The sequence below is a fragment of the Thalia democratica genome, chromosome 3 (genome assembly GCF_965202585.1).
Source record: "Thalia democratica chromosome 3, ktThaDemo2.hap1.1, whole genome shotgun sequence".
Taxonomy (NCBI): Eukaryota; Metazoa; Chordata; class Thaliacea; order Salpida; family Salpidae; genus Thalia; species Thalia democratica.
In genome coordinates, this window is record NC_139167.1 from 56,821,813 (window position 1) to 56,840,778 (window position 18,966).

Here is an 18,966-nt window from a genome sequence, read left to right on the forward strand (position 1 = left end):
TTTATTGCTACCACGGTATTAACATTTCTTAATTTAGTTTAAGGTATTGTTTAAAGTTGATATTACTTTTGACTTGAACAATAGCTTTAAATGTTGAAAAGTTGTTAATTTTTTTTGTTAATTATAGAAGAGGCTTAAAAATGCCAATGTAAAGATTGATAGTAGTAAATACTTCACCACACCAGGTTCATTGATGTTTGGAACATTCGTACTTTTCTTCTTATTATTTCTGATTACCACCAAGTAGAATATTAATAAGTTTTAAGTTAACTTAAGATTAGAAAATGTATAGTTGTTTTGGGTATTTATGTAACAATTAAAAAATAAAAGTAGTTATCCTAAATTTTTCTACAGATAAATTGACATGCACTAAAATTTTGTTTATTAAAATGTCTAATGATGAGTGCCCAGAATGTAAAGAAAGTTTAGAAGTTATTGAAACAGACGACGGTTCAAGTGTAAGTTTTTTTATATGTGATAAAAATTCTTTTAAAAACATGCTAGCCCTAATATAAATTATGTAATTTTGTTATTAGTAGTAGTGATTATATTATTCAGCTGTTATATTTTTGATATAATGTTTTACTTTGACTAGTTTTAAAGTTTAGAAAAGTTCAAAACATCTATGTAAAATTTTTAACTTTCTGATCATTTATAGACACATTTAGATGAGGGTTACTTTGGCTCAAAAAGCTTTTTTTGTAGTTAAAAAAAAAGTCTAAACTTTAGATCCAATTGTTTTCCATACCTTTAAGCTAACTTAGATTTTTTATTATTCTAGAGAACGCTCCTTTGCCTTTGATTTAAAAAAATCCATTGGATTTTAGTTTGAATTTAGTAGTTCCGCCCTTTTCATAATTTAGTCTTGTTTTTTTGAGTTGTAACTAAGCTTTAAGTTGCTTTTAGTAGATTTTCAAAGCTTGAAATAATTTTTGAGATAAAGCCGTTGAAGTTGGAGACTACAATAGTACTAATCAATACCCCCCAATACCCAAAATGACTTTTAAAGGGGATTTTCTCTACTTTAAAAAATATAGACAAAATTGGTCTCTATCAGGATAAATAAAAAAAAAACTTGCGCACAAACCCTGTCATTAACCAAATCAGTTATGATTTAAAAAATCATAAAATGTAATAAAAATATAAAGTTGAAGTTTAACAACAACATTAAAAAAAAATTGAATCTATATTTTTTCAGTATATTATGATAGTTTTTTTTATTTAATTTCTTTAAATATCTCTTCATAAACTTGTTATACCAAAGTTTTTTTTTAAATAAAATAAAAACACTTTTTTACTAATTACATAAACTAACACATTTTTTATCCTATAAGAATAGTATTGTAAACAATTGTACCACTGAAAACCATTATAAGTTTTAAATGCCTAGGTATGCTCTAACTGCGGAATTGTTATCGGAAACTTCAATTTAGTAGCAGCTTTCCAATCGGAAGGTATCAGAAAAGTTGATAAAGAAGGCAACAATTTCATAAGATTGGGCAATCAGTTACTTTATGCGGGTGAAAGAAAAAAGTAAGAACATTTAATTTTTTTTTGGTTGAATGATCAAAATTTTCATTTTACTTTTGTTATTTAAACTATAAATTTGACTTTATTTGTTTAGTAAGCTTAAATTTATTATATTTTGAGCTTAAAATCCTTTTGATATGAAAATTATTTTTCTTGATCTAATAATTTTTTTTCTACAAAAATTGATATTTATGTAAACTTGAAATGAAGTTTATTTAGCTCACAAAATTTATTCTTTAAATTGTACATTTTTAACTCAGACTAAAGTTTAATTAAAATTAAAAAAATTTCTTTTAAGTTAAAGATGTTACCCTAAAAAATTGTTTAAAGTATGTTTTTTAAGTTTTTATGTATAGCGTTAGAGTTTAAGGATTTTTATTTTGTTGTTTTACTAATTCTTTTTATTTGTAGATGTTAATCAAACCTATCTCTTACTTTAGTTGATGCAAATTTTAAAACTGCTAAAATTACAATGAGTAAAGCAATGAAAGAAGTTAAAAACTTTGAATGTTTATAGTTATCAATAAATTATGCCTACAAAAACTATAAAAGATTATACATTTTACTCGACTTTGTCTAATATTAGCAAGCAAGTACAAACAATACAACAGCTTAACCCAGAATCTCTAAATATTTTAAATTCTACAACTGAACACAATGTTCATTAACTTAACAGGCTGTACAGGGACGGGATGCTGACGAAATACCGAACGTACTTGCAGGCGGTCTTGCAAAACTACACCGAAGACGGCACTGTGCACGACAGCATCATGAAAATATTCGAGCCGCTCGTGTTCGGTGAACTCCACGGCAAGCAGGAAAAAACCAAGCTGCAGTACCTCGGTGGGTTTTAACTGTGTACAGATTGAAAGCTCGTGTGCAGTTTGATTTTAATAAGAGTTTTTATTTGTTACATCTAGTATAAACATCAATACAAAGAACAGTTAATTTTGAAAATTGCCTTCACCTCTTGTATACGTTACCGAAAATTTCTTAGCTATGTTTATTATATTTGGCAACAGTTTATATATCTGCGCACTAGTTTTTTTTTTGTGCTCTCTAGATTGAAGCATCCTCTTATGTTAGGTTATAACACAATGAACTTGTAAAAAAGTCAATGAGTTCCTTAAAAAAATATATATTTTTAAACACTAATTTGTTTCAGTGTGCTGCACCACAGTAGTGCTTCAAAAGAAGAACATTCCGGTCATCCTGTCCAAAGTGGCGGAGGCCATGGACGTCAAAGTGAAAGGTTTGCAGGGAATTGTGACCAAGGTAGGTCTAACAAATATTGTTATATTTAAGATAAGCGTTTGAAATTTAATTATTTTCAATTTTTAATTGAGTGAACCGTTGTTTTACAAATACATTCACAATTCAAGAAATTTGTAAAATGTTGATAATAACAGGGTTGCCACTCTTTGAGCCAAAAAATCTTCCCTGAGTGACCAAAAATTTCCCTGAATAACCTTAAATTTCCCTGAGTGTTTTTCAAATCTTAAAAAAAAATTTTTCTCTTCTAACACAAATTGTTAATACCTCATTCTCATTTTTCTTCTTTAATAATAAAAGGAAGGTTGTATGTGTATGCTTCTGCATTAAATTTATGAAAAAAACTGTTTTCAAAAACTCAATCTTTAAGGTTTAAACCAATTAAAAATTAAAAACTAAATTTTTGCACAACTTTGTGTAAACTTGTTAGTTAACTTTCTACATAAAAGAATAAAGTTTAATTTGTTTGACATTTTAATTGACAAAATTTAATTATATTATAATAATAATTTCACATGAAGAACTCACTTAAATGCATACATAATAACTTCATTATGACTTGTATGTCTTTCCGAGCAACTGTTCTGAATGCAGTAAATAAAACTTAAAAGCTTAACATTATTGTAAAATAACCTGCAAAAAGAAAGTTTAAAGAAATAGCTAAAGAAATATCTCATATCAAAGTACAACTTAATACCTAACAACTGATACAAAATAATCTAAGATTAAATTTTTTTTTATGTCTTTTAGATGTTCATACACAATCTATTTTAAATAACTGAAAACATAATTTTGATTTTAAAACAATTTCACATTACCTAATAAAAAAATCTTAATACTGTTTTTTTAAGTATGCAATTTCTAAATTTATAGTTTTAATTTTATTTTGAAGTTTATTTGCGTTGTCCTTAGCAGCTATTCCTCTTGCTAATAATTCTTTCATTGCTTCTAAATCAGACTGTTTGTTGGCATCTGCAGTATATTTATCATAGTCTTCATTCAAACATTTGAGTTGCTTTGTAAGTTTACTTTTTTTTTCTCCTAACTTGCTCAAAGCATCACTTTTATTTGGAATATTTTTAGCAAAGAGCTGATGCTCAATATATGCCAAATATTGGGCCCTAGAAGATTTTACAAATTTTAACAATTCAAAACTTAGTTCAACTGTGCTTGGTTCTAGACTGTTTGCATATAGATGATCTTTGATCATTCTTCGGGACCTTATTGTCATCTCTCCCATATTAGTTGATATTACTTCCTTATTTAAGCTAAAGCCCCGTTCAACACTTGCCTGGCCATTGTGAAGCACAAAAACAGCCTCAAGGACTCTTGTTAAATCTTTATACTTGCTTGGGATATTATTATAAAATTGGGATATTATATTAAAACATTCACACTAAAAAATTAATTACCATTACTGATACTACTTTTGAAATTATTATTTATGAACAAAAATTTAACCTCTATTTTTTTAACAAAAGTAATACAACACTAATCTGTATTCATTTTAATTTTTTTTACTGAAAACAAGTAGTTGTAAACAAATAACAAATAACTTTATTATTTAAAAAATAAGAACTAATAGTACAACATAGTTTTTTTTAAACTACATAAGTAACTAAAAATAAAAAGTTTATTAGAACTTTTCAATGAATAGTTAACAACAACTTTCATTTCTCTAAACTGTTTGATTTTACTTAAGTAAATATAAATTTAAAACTAAAAAAAAACTACAATGTTAATACTAAGAATATTTAAGAACTAGCCGCAAGGCTAAAAAAATTCTAAATAACTACTTAAATAATAAAAATTACTACTTATTTATGAACAAAATATTGAAACTGGATTAACTAAACCTCATTCTAGATCTAGAAAAAAATTTCCCTGAGATTTTCAAAAACTTCCCTGAAATTTAGAGAAAAAATCAAAACTTCCCTGAGTTTCCCTGAGTTAAAAGAAAAATGCCAAAATTCCCTGAGTTTCCCTGAGATTTTCTACAGTTTGAAAATTCCCTGAGATTCCCTGAGTGTGTGGCAACCCTGTAATAAATTTTTTTGATTTAAATAAATTGTTCAATTGGTGACTACAGTACAGTTGGTTTTTTTTTTATATTGGTAATATTAACACATATTCTATTTTCTTATCAAATTTTACCTTATAAATAGTGTGAAAACAAAATGTTTAGGTGAAGAAAAAGTATGAAATGACGAAGATGAGAGTTACTTTAAAACAAACAATATCAAGGATTGCTCACAAAGTAAATGCCATTAGAAACAGGTAATTCATTTTGTGTATTAAAAGTTCAACAAGTGTGCAATAAATTGGTGTAAAAATTATTGATAACTTTGTCTAAAACTGCTTTTTGAAAACTTTCTATTGAAAAAAATAATTATAAAGGTAACATTAATTTATAGTCTTAATTTTTCGTTATTTTTTATTTAAAACATCTATTTCATATGGTTCATTTTTATTTAAGTTGTTTATAACTGAAAATAATGAAAAACTATAAACTTAGAACAAAAGTTATTTTTAACCAAATATAATGTAAATTGTATTTTTTCGCCGTACATAAACACTAAAATATTTATATATAAGTATCTTTAGATATTAAAGTGTCAAATTAAGGTTAATTTTAAATTGAAAATTTATATCCAGTTTTTAAGTTAATTTTAAACCGGTCTAATTTTCAAAGTTTAGAAAAAACATAAATTTTATAGCATTAAAAGCTTGTATTTAAGGGCATTGGGGGTTCCAACATTTTTTTTACAAAAATTAACATTGGCTCTCATTTAAAAGCTTAGAGTATATACTATAGTATACTGTTAGTAGAAAATAAATAAATTCAGTTAATTTTTGATATATAACAAGTTTTGTAAAAAAAATCCTATAAAACTAAATGAAAAAAAAAATCAATGCAAATTTTCTCTGAATTTTGAAAAAATAATAAAAATATATTTCTTCCTTTATTTTTTTAACAAATTAATTCAAATTTTCAGGAAATGTACATAAGAGTATTACAAACAATTTGTAATGAGCGAATTTTCGAAAAAATAGAAATTAAAATTTATGGCTAAAATTGAAAAAAAAAGTTATTCTTTTACAACTTTTATTTTACAAAAGTTAAAAAGTCTGTTTTTTAGAATTCGATTATAATTTATTAAAGACTCTCTGAGAAAGTTTTAAAATAATTGCTCAAAAACTTATGCAGGACACATGTTTTTAGTGAAATAGTCTACCTTTGCCCTTTTAGTTTGCGCTTCCCATAAAAAACCTTTTAAACACTCCAATTTTGATCGCTTATATCTCAAAAGTTAATAAGAATTTTAACAAGTGATAAAAAGTAACAAATAGCTTATCTGAGTATGTAAAAAATAAGACTAAATTTGAAAAATAAAAGTAGGGGGGAGGGGATAAACATATCTTGCATAAAATTGGTTTTTTAAAATGAGTACTCCAAATAAATAAATTGTCACATACTTCTTAAAATACACATATAACAAACTCTTAATTTTATAAATTATATTCATGATGATTGAAAAAATTTAATTTCTTACTAGCTGAATCCTAATTAAATCCAGTTAACTTATTTGGTATAAATTAAAAGTCAAGTTATTAATTTTAAAATTTATGTGTTATATAATATTTTAAAGTAAAATTTGCTACTTTAAAACGTCTACGAAATCTCACTTAATCAGTGTAAACACTTTATTTGGTATACAAAGAGTTTCAATAAGCAAATTAGTTTATAAGATACTATCTATAATATTTCTTTAAATGAAAAGGCTCATTCAAGATTAAAATAATTTGATAACTATCATAAGAATCAATATTATTAGAAACTATTTAGTTTTAAAAACCCAAAAAAAAGAATTTAAATATTCAACTAGTGAGCTGCACAGTAAGAAGATCGACGGATTGATAGAATTGTTGGATGTTTGCCAGTATTTGGACGGAAAAGACCGGGAAATAGCTGCTATACACGTCGCTTACATGGCCTGCCTGTCTTCTATTGGAACGTTTGTTATACTTAAAAAAATATATTTAAAAAAATAATTATTTGTTTGTAAGTACCATTGAAACGTTTGTTTGTTTGTGAAAATGTTCGTAGGTAACATGTTACATCTTACTCTGCGTTGCCTGAAATTTAATAATTTCTTTTTTAGTAGTATGAAATCTAATTTTTATAATAAAGCTCAACAAAATCATCTGTTATACGTTATCGATCATATTTAAAAGTTTACAACTTAATTGACACATTAGGTAATAAGTTTAAAATATCCACAGATTTCCTTCCAATTTTTTTTTTTGAGTTTTATTGACGTGTTGTTTAATTTTAATTCTTCTAAAAACCAAAAAAAAATCCCTCAAGCTTTTCTAGAGTATGTAATTGGTCGTATTTAAATTTTATAGTTTATTAACGTGCAAGTCGATTTAAATAAACTTTAAATTTGTAATTATTAATTTATTTCACGGTAATGAAGCTATTAAGATATTTCTAACTGTCTAAAAAATACTACAGGGTTATTTTAATTCAGTTCGAATTAATCAAGCATGAATTAAAAAAATTTTAATACAGAATTCCGTCCAACTACACTTTCATGCAGTTTTGCAAGGAGAACAACTTGAAGGAAACCCGAGGTTACTTGAAAGAAATGATTGACAGGCTTCTGCTCGCCATGAAATTGTTCGTTTGAATTTTTGATATAAAATTTGTTTGTTAAAGATTTTAGCTTTTAAAATTGATTGTTAGGCTCATTAATTTCTACAACTAAGACTTTTTCTTTTAATTACTAAAACTTTTAATCAAGAATATCACCATAATCATAGATAAAATAATTTTTTTATGAGATATCCAGTTAATTAGTATGAACTTAAACAAAAAACATGTTTTACTGTTTTATTTGATAATATTAAAAGTTTTCAAAGCTTTGTTATATTGCTAACATTAAGTTAAAACACTTTATTAAAAATGTTTTAAAATGCACATTTTATAAAGTTTTTACTATTAGAAACAGTACTTGCTTTTCATAGCTACTTTTTATTATCATAAGTTATTAAAAATATCACATACAAAATATGTATTATAGACAGTGTATTTAAAATTTTTACCTTTTTTTTTACTCATTGCCTTAGATTGTTCTGACTTCTTAAGTTTTTTATATTCTGATTAATACAATCAAATCAGAGAATGAATTAAATATTAGATATCTTAGAAAATGTATGTTTAGTTATAAGAAAAAAGTGGGTGTAGGTTTTATTTTGTTAAATCAGAAATACGTGAGTGCTATTTTGAAGCCGTCACATCAGTAAAACATATTTTCTATTTGTTTGGTTTTTAGAATAGATTTAACTTTTAAAATTCTTATTGCTTCTGTATTGATTAATAATATTTACATTTGTTCAATCTTTTAATTAGTTCCAAAACTATAACAAAGCACATTTAATTATTATTTGTTTAAGTACTTTTGAGTGAGACTTAACGAAAAATGCACCTTATCAAATTAAACCGAATTAAAACTAAAATAAAATTAGTCGGAATGTTGAACCTTGAAAATAAAAACATTATGTAATAATCAAAGGTATATTTAATGTTTAACTACTTACATGTTTTTTTTTTGTATGAAATTAAAAATTATTTGTTTTATATAATTAAATTGATATTTCAGGTTGAAGCTGGAGGCCGAGGTTTCGTACACCAACTACCACATCTACCTGGGCCACCTGGTCAAGATGACCCCGATCGTGCGCCGTCGCATCCATTCCCATGACAACGACGACCACGTGGTGCCCGTGCAGCTGCACAGCAACCCCATCAAGGTTTTGAGGGGCGACCACCAGATGACGCTGCGTGTTGCCAGGTTGAAGATTGTAAATTTTTGAATTTTAATGTTTTTTTATGTTAAGTTGATTTTGCAAAAATTATGGAGAAGGTGCATTGAATATAAATGCAGCATTAAAAATTTAGTCATTAGGCTCTTTTAAAAAATTTTTGCATTTAAAATGATTCAGTTTCACACGTACACAATCAACCTTTTAAAATAAAATTGCTCGAATTAAAATACAATATTAACAGCTGAGAACTAAAATGTTAAGTTTTAATATCAGCACAGATAATTTAAATAAATATAAATAAATATATATATATATAAATAAATATATAATTTATTGAAATGACGACTTTAAAAATGCTGGAACATATGTTTCGTAAAGACAAAAAAGATTGTCTCTAATCTTCAGCCATTTCAAATTTAAAATAAAAAGCACTTTGGTAAACAAAGATGCAAAAGTTTACAAAAAAACAAAAACAATATGACGTAAGGGTTGAACATTGTACATTACAAATATTCAGTACAAAAATCGATCTACCATCTAATTAATCAAACAACTAAAATTAACGAAAACTACAGTTAATTGACTATAAAATACTTCAAAATTTTTTGTATTTTAAAAGGAGCTTTTTCATATGTCGACAAGACGATATGAATTCACTCCTCTTATTTAAACAACCTTCCTTTTTTAACGCATACAATTATACATTACGGCTGTTGATTCTTTTAAGCACAGCTTACAAACAGGGTTGTTACCATCTGCTATTGGCTGTGCTCTTTTTATCATCTCCCAATTTAATTTAAAATCAATGTTTTTGCGCTTAAGGCCGCTAACATACTTCGAAAGCTCAGTTTCATTTTCGTATACACCACCTTTAAAGGATTTTTTATGGTTAGCATACCGAAATCTGAATTGAGTGGAGCATAAACCTTAGTAGAACTTCTTTCCAAGGTCAGAGTTAACTGTTGCCTTGTAAATAATGTTCTCTGACCGGCAATTGCCCCCCTTCAAATTATATTTACAGCCACCAGCGCAATTACACTGATTTTTGATTAAATTACTTTTGTTTAAAATCCTTTGATTATGTGACTTAATTAATCTCTCCAAATTCGCCATACATATCTTTGATAATGGGTTATTTTTATTGAAATGTTTTTTTACTAGATTTATAAACTCTCTGCCGATGTTTGTTTTAACTGAAGTACAGAATGGGGGATTATACCAAATTATATTTCGCTTTCTTTTACTTTTATTGGTCGTTTTGTTTTTTTGTTCCGTTGTTTCAAAATTAATTTATCATTGTAACCACATTTTTTCATTATTAGTTCGTAATCTTGCTTTGTCTTTAAAAAGTTTTCTTCGTTGCTTGATCTTTTATTTAAACGTTGATTAATTATTTTTGGTATTCGGTTTATAATATTTTTTGGGTGGCTAGAACATTTATTTATGTACATAATTTTTGCGTTTTGCTTTTTATAAGGCATATAGGAGAGATCATACAAGTTGAGCTTCACATCCAGGTAGTCAGTCGTCAACATTGGTGATTCAATAGTGACTCGTAACCCCATAGACTTGAAGAAGGCGTGCGTTTGTTTTTTTAGCCTTTCAACTATAAAGCCAGAAGAGTTGGGCAGTACAGCTAGACCATCGTCCCTGTACAACCAAACTCTTTCTAAACCAAAGATATTTTTCAACCCATCAAAAAAAAAAGACCTACTAGTTCACATAACTCTGCACCCATGAACGATCACTGCGCTACATCAAAAAGAGAGCTGGTGTTATTTGCTCTCTTCTTTTGCCACAGGTTTCCTTGTTCATAAAGTATTGATTTACATGCGTTTTTCATTAGACTTAAGTCTTCAGTAAGTACGCTAGTAAAAATACCAGCAAATTTTAGTGATATTGTTACCAATTTTTAGCTGATAGAAGGATAAAAATCAACTATATCAAACTTGAAAAAGCTGTACATTTGTTTTTCCAAACCAGTGAACCAATTTAAGACTTGGTCTGTATCAGTCCACTGCATAAGTTTAGACTTAAACGCACAGCCTTATTAATGCAGTCAATCCTAACCTTAACTATGCGACCTACATCGGACTTAGAAGTATTAATTAATCTACATTTGGGGTGTGTCAAAAAGTTATCTTTATGGTCTTTGACTGTTATGAATAAATATATATATATTGTAAGTTAATTATAAAGAAAATAATATTTTCCAGGCGAATCCTGACCACACCGTCCACTTTCGCCAAAAACTCGGAGCGCGACCGCAAGCGGCGGGCCAAGGGACCTTTGGTCTTCAGAAAATCCCCTAAAGTGACGCGCATCGCCCCCGACACCGAGGAACTGGACGACGACGACCTGATGGGGGACCCCCTGTCCGAGTTCTTGAAGAAAAGCATCGAAGTGGGTGATTCCCCCCAACTGTGAACTATCTGCGCCCATTGTGAAGCAAATATCGACGTCTAGTGAATTTTTTCCCTGTGTGGTTTTTCTTTCAACAAATTATGTTTTAGGTAATTTCCCTCCGTTGAGAATCCGTTCATTTTGTTTTTTTTATGCTGTGAACTTTGTTGAGTTGAAATTTTATTGAGTATCTGGTCTCTGTGTTGTATCTGTTTACATTAAATTCTTATTTCTGATTTCTTACAGTAAATATGTTCACATTGAAATATTATTTTTAAAGTTTTAGGCAGCTTAACTAATTGTTTTATTACTATTATAATAATTATTGAGTATCTGGTCTCTGTGTACCTTTTCTTTATATTAAACTTATATTTCTGATTTCTTTCAATAAACATGTTCACATGAAAATGATGTTTGTTTTTATAAGATTTAAAAACTTTTTAAAACAATTAATTTATTTCAACTTGTTTCAATTTAGAACACAACCATTGTATGATGCTGATGAGCATAAATACCTTGGTATGTAACTCTAAGTTCATCAAAAGTTTCTGAAAACGCGAATAACATTTTCTTGTTAATTATTTTACATAAAACCAAGTTACTAGAAAATTTTAGATAAATTTGTAGATAAAAACCTTAAGTTTTAGTTGAAAAACGTACTTTTTCTACTTACGCATCGCTTAAAATGAAAGAGTTGATTGATTAAGAAAATTAAAAATATATTTGCCGTTTTATTTCTAACTACAGAAACGTTAAAACGAAATTAAAAAATATTCCAGCTTAAATAAATAAGCAAAGTTTAAAAAACAAAAATGCAAATACATTGAAAGCAAAAAAACATTGGTATATATATCCAAGTTTTAAATGTAGCCTTTATTAAACAATATATTGAAATAAGTTATAATTATTTAAACTTAATCTTTGTTCAGAAAATGTTTACTCGAATATACAATTTAAAAAACTTTGTTTTTTCTTTCTTCAAATAAATGAAACACTATAAAGTCATTCTAAATCAAAAATTTCATGTCCACTTATTTCAATGTGTATGAGATAAAAGTGTACAACGTATCATAGTTGAATAAGCTAGTCACTTTACCGCGTTGATTTTACATAAGAATCATAAGAAAAAAAAAATTGTTATTTACTGTTAGTTTTTACAATTGAACGTTAAAGCAAAACACGTGATAACATAAAAAAAGTACAAAGCATTTAAAACCATTATATTTCAAAAAAAAAAGTAAGTTAGCATCTGTTTTATTGATTTAAAAGTGTGTATACTTTTTTTTTTTGAATTTAATTCGGACAAATTTGGATTGCAAAACGAAAAAAAAATGTTAATATAAATAAATGATAAAAAATTAATTTTTAATGTGTATTTTCGCTTGTTGTGATTAAAACTAGATGCTTGCTTAATTTTTTCGTGAAGAAACTATTTTAAATACTGTTTTTTTTAATAAATAATTAAAGTTATGTCTTATTAAAAATAAATAGTTTCTTTTCGATGATTTTAAGCTGTTGTGAGTTTGAACTAAAGCACAGTTATTAATTGTACTTTCATTTATTCTTTGAAATAAAGGTTTCGTTAAACAAAACGTTTAAAAAGTATTTATATAAAATAAATCGTTCAACAGGTGCCAATTTTTTTTTTTCCAAAAATAGTGAAGAGTATTTAAATTTTTTTGATGCTGCAGATGTTTGGTGAAATAAAAAGAGTTTGCGTTTTTAATATTTTAGCTCAAAAGTGCTTACTAAAAGTTTATGCTGAAGAAAAATCTGAACTGTTTTCTTTATCCTATGAATTTTACTACTGATTGTTTGTTTAACTCAATGTGTGTTGGTTTTGCTAACTGTTTTTACTTTCGCTAAATCTAGTGTGTTTTGTGTGGCGACATTTAAGCTATTAGCACGTAATTACTCATTTCAGTGTAATTTGAAGTTTGTTTGCAATGTAATTTAAAATAATATTTCAAATGAATATTTCAAATGAACTTAAAACATTCAACTCAAGGTAATCTTCTTAAAATCACTTTAAAGATTTTCTTTTCTATGGTTGTAGAAGATTTTTTTTTGCATATTAACTGTAAATAAAAATGTACGGTGTGCGTAAGACATCTAACGGACACTTATTTGACCCAAAATTGTAAAAATTAATTGTAAAGAATCTTACTTAAAAACTAAGTCAAAGAGGTAGAACAAATAGTGTTTAGCTAATTAACTTGTTGCTTGAGTTAGTTAAATTTTAAGATAACTTTGAGGTCTTCTCAATAAAAAACTGCTTGTAATTAATACCAATTGTACAGTAAAACATAATGCTAAGATTAAAATGCTAGAAAAAACTGCTCTTGTTATTTAATGTTTTGTTCTATGATGTAACTACAATTTACGGGAGACCTAAATTTAATACTAGATTTTCGTGACGTGTTTTATAGCTTAAAAGAACTCGTGTAAAACAATTTTAACTGGTAACTTATTTATCAAATACCGTAAAACGTGTTCTTTACTGTTTATTGAACGACAAAAAAGTACATTTAAATTTTTGGACCTGGTGCAAGAAAAAATCTTTCGGTTATCGAGTCGCACACCACGGATACCTTTGATATCACGGATAACGTCTAGACCATGACTGACTTTAAACTTTTTATTTAGTATCCAGTCAGTAGATTTAACTAAACTATATAAAAAGTTTCAACGAAACATTTTATTAATTTTAAAGATGAAAAGCCGTACAAAAATAATTTTGCGTTGAATTCAAAAGAAACATTTTATACCATTTATATACTGCTATTTCACATACTAAGTAAGTTTCTTTGTACCCTTATGGTATGAGGTGATGCTTCATGACCGACTGGTGGAGAGTTCGAAACCCGGTAAATTTATTTTTTCAAAACGCAGAACAGATCAACGAAAATACTTGTTAAGAAAATCACATGAGCGGTTTCATACGTGGTAAAAAAAATCTACGAACGGGCGTTCGCCTACCCAAGTGGTTTGCTTAGCCGTTGTTTAGTCGATGCGTCCCGAGTTCGAGTCCCTGTTTTGCTCTCCCATTAGGGACTAGGCGTCGTTGGCCTTACTCTCGGTGAGATTAAATAAGAGTGTAAATTAGCTATACGTAATTCGGGGCGAGTTGGCCGGCCGTACCATTGCTCCACTGGTCTTAATTGATAGGCGACTTGTTTTTGACTGCCAGCATGGTTAGTACTTGGCTAGTCCTGTTTTTTTAGCAGAGTTATTATCTGTATTGTATAGATGCTTTTAAATGTAATACTATTTATTACACATTTTTTATGCATAATTAAAAATTTTAAATGTTAGCTTAAATTTTCGAGCAGCATATAAAATAAGTGATAAAATTAAAATCATTTAAAGTGTGTTGCCCACCCTAGCCTACAACAAAGTATAAAAGCTCACATAAAACATACTAAACGTGTTTAAAGTGCATATAAAGCCAAAAAACAATGTTTTCTATATTATTCGTTGTACATTTAAAGCATTGCTTTATGTGTATATAAATATATTAACCAGCATTTGAAAATTATAAAATATCGAAACAAGAACAATCTAATTAATACAAAATATGTTATTTTTTTAAGTGAAGAATATGTTAGGATTAAAAAGATAACTAATATATAAAATACGCACGGTAGTTTACTATAGGTTGAGATAAATACATTTAATATTTTTTGCCTTACTTGGTCAAGTCATTTTAAATACAGCATTTTTTGTTAATCTTGATAAGCTTTTTTTCATATATGCTATTTATTAAACGACAAAAAAAACGCTCAAAATAGTTGGTCCTCAAGAAAAAAATATTTTGGTTATCAAATCGCACACCACTTGCATGCCTTTTAACGTCTGGTCCAGAAGAAAATAAGTAAATATTATAATTAGCATTTAAAGTGCTAAGATATCTAATATGAAAATTATTTTCTAAAAGTTGTTAATTTTATTAATAAAAGAAAATGTGCTATGCATGTTCCTTTTAAAAATATATATAGGTAACGATAAGGAATGTTTACGATAAGTACATAATATTTGTAAGAGACTAATGCAGTGTTTTTAAAAACAATTTTTACACATGTTTGCTTACAAAATCGATCATAAAAGAGTACCAGAATAGAAAATAAATAAATTTAAACCAGACAATACTACAAAATAGGGAAAGCTGTTGTTTCTATTATTCAATACTAAAGAACAGTTTATTAACTCCTTAAGATAGAGTCGAAATCTTTAAAAATATCTATGTATTTAAGTTATCCAAAACAGCAGTTGGGAGTTTATGAAAAACTAGTCTAAATAACCATCAAAAAAAGTAAAACCGAACCATGTTTCAAAACTTTAAAGGCTTTAAAAACATGAGTCTATCTAATATATACCTTTAAACCAAAAGTCTAAAGTTTTCAATAGAAACAATGATTAGAGCTTAAACTTCTAGTTATTAAGATTACAAACTTAAAATATCTCCCTAATATTGTTATAAAAAATATTTGTCGTGAACTTTTAATTTGTTCGAATCGCACTAGTACAAAGTTAATCTCTACTAATGAATTATTTTTTGATTTATAAATTCTGGCTCCAACGTAGCTCGCATGTCATTCCTGAACTGCTCAACGTTCTTTCTTCTAACGACGTCACTCTTTATGACGTCACTCGCGTTAGGTCTATCTTCGTAACAGACTTTTTTCATAAAATCCAAAACCTTCATCAGATCCGCGTCTTTAGACAAGGCTTCTGCGCAGGAAAGGTGCCTGACACACTCCCCGAGAGAATACACGTCGGCTTTGTTGACCGCTACTGGCCAACCTAATTCCGGAGCCTTATATAAACCGTGTACATGTTCGTTTTCAATAAATTCATCACTGCTTTTAGCTGAGCAACCGAAATCACACAGCTTAAACTTCCAGTCGCTGCCGAGGATGAGGTTGTCCGGCTTCACGTCCAAATGCACGATTTTTAAAGAGTGCATGTGCAGCAGCCCTTTGCAGCAGTCGGACAACAAGACCCACTGCGAGTTGCAGTTTGCGTTGCAGGCGAAAAAGTAAACTTCCAAGCTCTTGCACGAGGCCACGCCCAGCTCCATCTGAATGAACAGCGCTCCGTCTTCGGTGAAAGCCCGGTAGAACTCTGCGACGTTCGGATGCCTTCCCAGCTCTTCGTGGTTGTGCACGTCCTTTTTGGTGCGCAACTGGGATTCTTGTCTGACAATTCTCTTGATAGCGTGCTTTCCAAGCTCTCGGCTCTCCGCCCGGAACGTGGTAGCAAAGTGCCCGTTCCCGATCGCTTTAGGGTTGAACGATTTGAAGTAAGAAAACTGAGTGTTCTTCGACTTGTTGTGTTGAAGAAGCCTGTTGTTTTTTTCTTCGCAACGAGATACCTGCACCACCTTGCCCTTGTTGAACTGGTTGACATTTTTCGCTCTCGGCACCTGAGGACAAACTTTTTCGTGTGACAAAGATTCTGCTATGCTTTTAACGGACACAGACAAACTTTGCAGGTTTGCGGTTGTTAGGGTGTGGTAGTTTGAAGGAAGGAGAAGTATTTCTGCTTCCTCTTTACTAACTTCAGAAAAGTGAAAGGATGTTGACTTTTGTGCAAATTCAGACGAATCACAAGAATCTGGTTCCTTTTTTTTTGTTGTAGTTTTGTCAGGACTTTCTGTAGTCAGGCTTGTATCAATGAGTTCAACATCAAGATTTAACTTTATTGGAGAACCCGATAAAAAAGCACGCGAACCATCAGAAGAACTGTTATATGAAGAATCAGGTGAATCGTAGTCATATGCGACTGAATCCTTCCTGTTTGATGTTTTTCTAAGTGGATTTTTCGTAGGCACAACTTTTCTTTCTGACACTTCTTCTGAATTCAGATTCGAACATTTTGGAGAAAACGGTAAATAATCATTAGAATTATCAAAAGCGTCGTTGACCGGAACGCCGTTGCTTGTATGATTGGTTTGTGAATTAAAAAGAAAGTTTCCATGTCTTCTTTCATAATTAAAATTCCTATCCGCTGTCTTTTTAGTTAAAGTCAAATAGCCTGAATCCTGTTTGGCAAAGCTTTCTCTTTTTGCAAGCGGCGTGCAAAGCTTTGGAAGTTTAGCAAAAGGACTACTATTACTATCAGGACTGTCTGAATATATTTTATTGAACTTGGACGGCTGCTCTGCCTGTTTCTTGTTACTTGAGCCCTCAGTTTGTTCTTTTTTGCTTTCGATGTTTAACAAATTAGTAAGCTTAGAGAGCCCAAAACTTTCCCTGCGTGGGCTGATTGGTGGGAAAAATTTCGATTTTTCACCAGAAACTTTAGGGAGACCGAGCATCGAAAGAGGAAAAGATTTTCCTGGTGTTTTTAGGCCAGCACAGAAGTCGGGGGAACAACTTTCGACTGACTCATCAACATGACCCTGAGCACTTGGTGATGATTGAACGTTTTCATCACTGCAAATTTCATAATCCTGTAGAAAATTGCTGTTGTTAATAGATTATTCTTTTATTAAAAATAAAGCTTCAGATAACAGTATTATTTACGACTTATCATTATAAAAAGTATTCGCTGCTCAAAAAGTTTTTTTTCGACACATATTCAAAAATTATTTAGTTTGTTTTTGATGGGGAATGTAAAACAATTTTAAGCTTTTTAACTTTTTTTACAACAGCAGTAGTGTGTCATTACATATAAATTGTGTTCAATTAAGTTTTCAAAAGTTTTGTAATAAATATAATTGAATAGAGTTATTAACTTTTAGATTATTTAAGTTTACAAACGGTTATTTAACTTAAAAACTAATTCATCTAATAATTTTTGAATACACAAACTATGCAGATAGTATTATAGTAACTATCTAAATTTTACCTAATTGTTTACTGAAATCATAGTTACTAGCTAATCTTTTGTAAAACTACACAACGCAAACAGTTTCATTAAACATTGAGCCACTTACACTAAACAAGTTCTAACTACAAAATAATCTAATTACAAACACTCCAAAATGTTGTTTTATTTTTTTTTAGTACATGATAACAATCACAACCTCCTTTTTGTCAAACAACATCCGACGGTTCTTGTTGTTCGGTGTATTGCGACGTTTGAAAGCATTTGGAAACGGCAATGGGTTGTAAGCGTTGTTGGTGCAACGCTCTTCCTTCTCATTCCTCTTCCTTGTTGGATCACTCATCCTTGATGGTTTTGCAATTGAAAATTAAAATTTATCTATTATATCTGAAAATTGTATACATGGTGTTAAAACAGTATATTTTTACTAGGGAATTTCGTTATATAAGCTTTACATTGTAGTAATTATAAACAAAAAACCAAGCTTCATTTAACGAGCCATTTGTTCGATACAGTAATTATTATTTTTTAATTTATATACAATTTAAATCTACTGAAGTATCAATTTACATACCAAGAGCCAACACATGTTGGTAGTAAATATTATTGAATACCAAATAAAATAAAAATAATTGTAAACATTTAAGAAAAGTATAGGCAAAGATATGAAATAAAACAAAGTTCTTAGCTACAAACTAAACTGTAACAATTTGTATCATACTTTATTGGCTAATAAAGTAAAATGCTTTAAAAATTGCTGTTGTTAAAAAAAAAAAAAACCTAGCATTTGGTTTTTTATTTAATCTAACTTGTTTTCAAAGGTGGAATAAAATTAATACAGTTAAAAATGTTAGAATATGGTAGCATCAGAAAGATTCCTTTTTCGTTGATAAACATACTAATACAATTTAAACAACTTAAAACATTAACAAAAATATGCTAAATTAAAATAAAAACAAAATAAACCATGAGGTAAAAGTACTAGTATGTAATTTCTTTAATTAGAAAACAAAAAATAATAAATTGCTTCGAAGGTGTGAGTTTTTAGTATACGAATATTTATTTTCTAAAAATATTGTAACAAAAATAATTAGTTTC

At 28.7% G+C, this 18,966-nt stretch overlaps 1 protein-coding gene across 1 annotated transcript; it reads left to right on the forward strand.

The window, feature by feature from the left end:
- The first annotated feature begins 358 nt into the window (after window positions 1–358).
- On the forward strand, window positions 359–11,379 carry LOC145831805 (uncharacterized). Its single transcript, XM_082939147.1, has 9 exons — window positions 359–458; window positions 1,391–1,533; window positions 2,207–2,373; window positions 2,696–2,805; window positions 4,988–5,079; window positions 6,690–6,818; window positions 7,379–7,486; window positions 8,469–8,660; window positions 10,851–11,379. The coding sequence occupies exons 1-9, from the start codon at window positions 390–392 to the stop codon at window positions 11,059–11,061; spliced, it is 1,221 nt and encodes a 406-aa protein (XP_082795273.1). The 5' UTR covers window positions 359–389; the 3' UTR covers window positions 11,062–11,379.
- Window positions 11,380–18,966: the final 7,587 nt, after the last annotated feature.

Excerpts from the sequence above, each read along its gene's own strand:
- LOC145831805 (XM_082939147.1), top strand. The coding sequence starts at position 390 with ATGTCTAATGATGAGTGCCCAGAATGTAAAGAAAGTTTAGAAGTTATT. Across the intron at positions 6,819-7,378 it reads TGCCTGTCTTCTATTGGAAC|AATTCCGTCCAACTACACTT; the intron begins GTTTGTTATACT and ends ATTTTAATACAG. Across the intron at positions 7,487-8,468 it reads CTTCTGCTCGCCATGAAATT|GTTGAAGCTGGAGGCCGAGG; the intron begins GTTCGTTTGAAT and ends TTGATATTTCAG.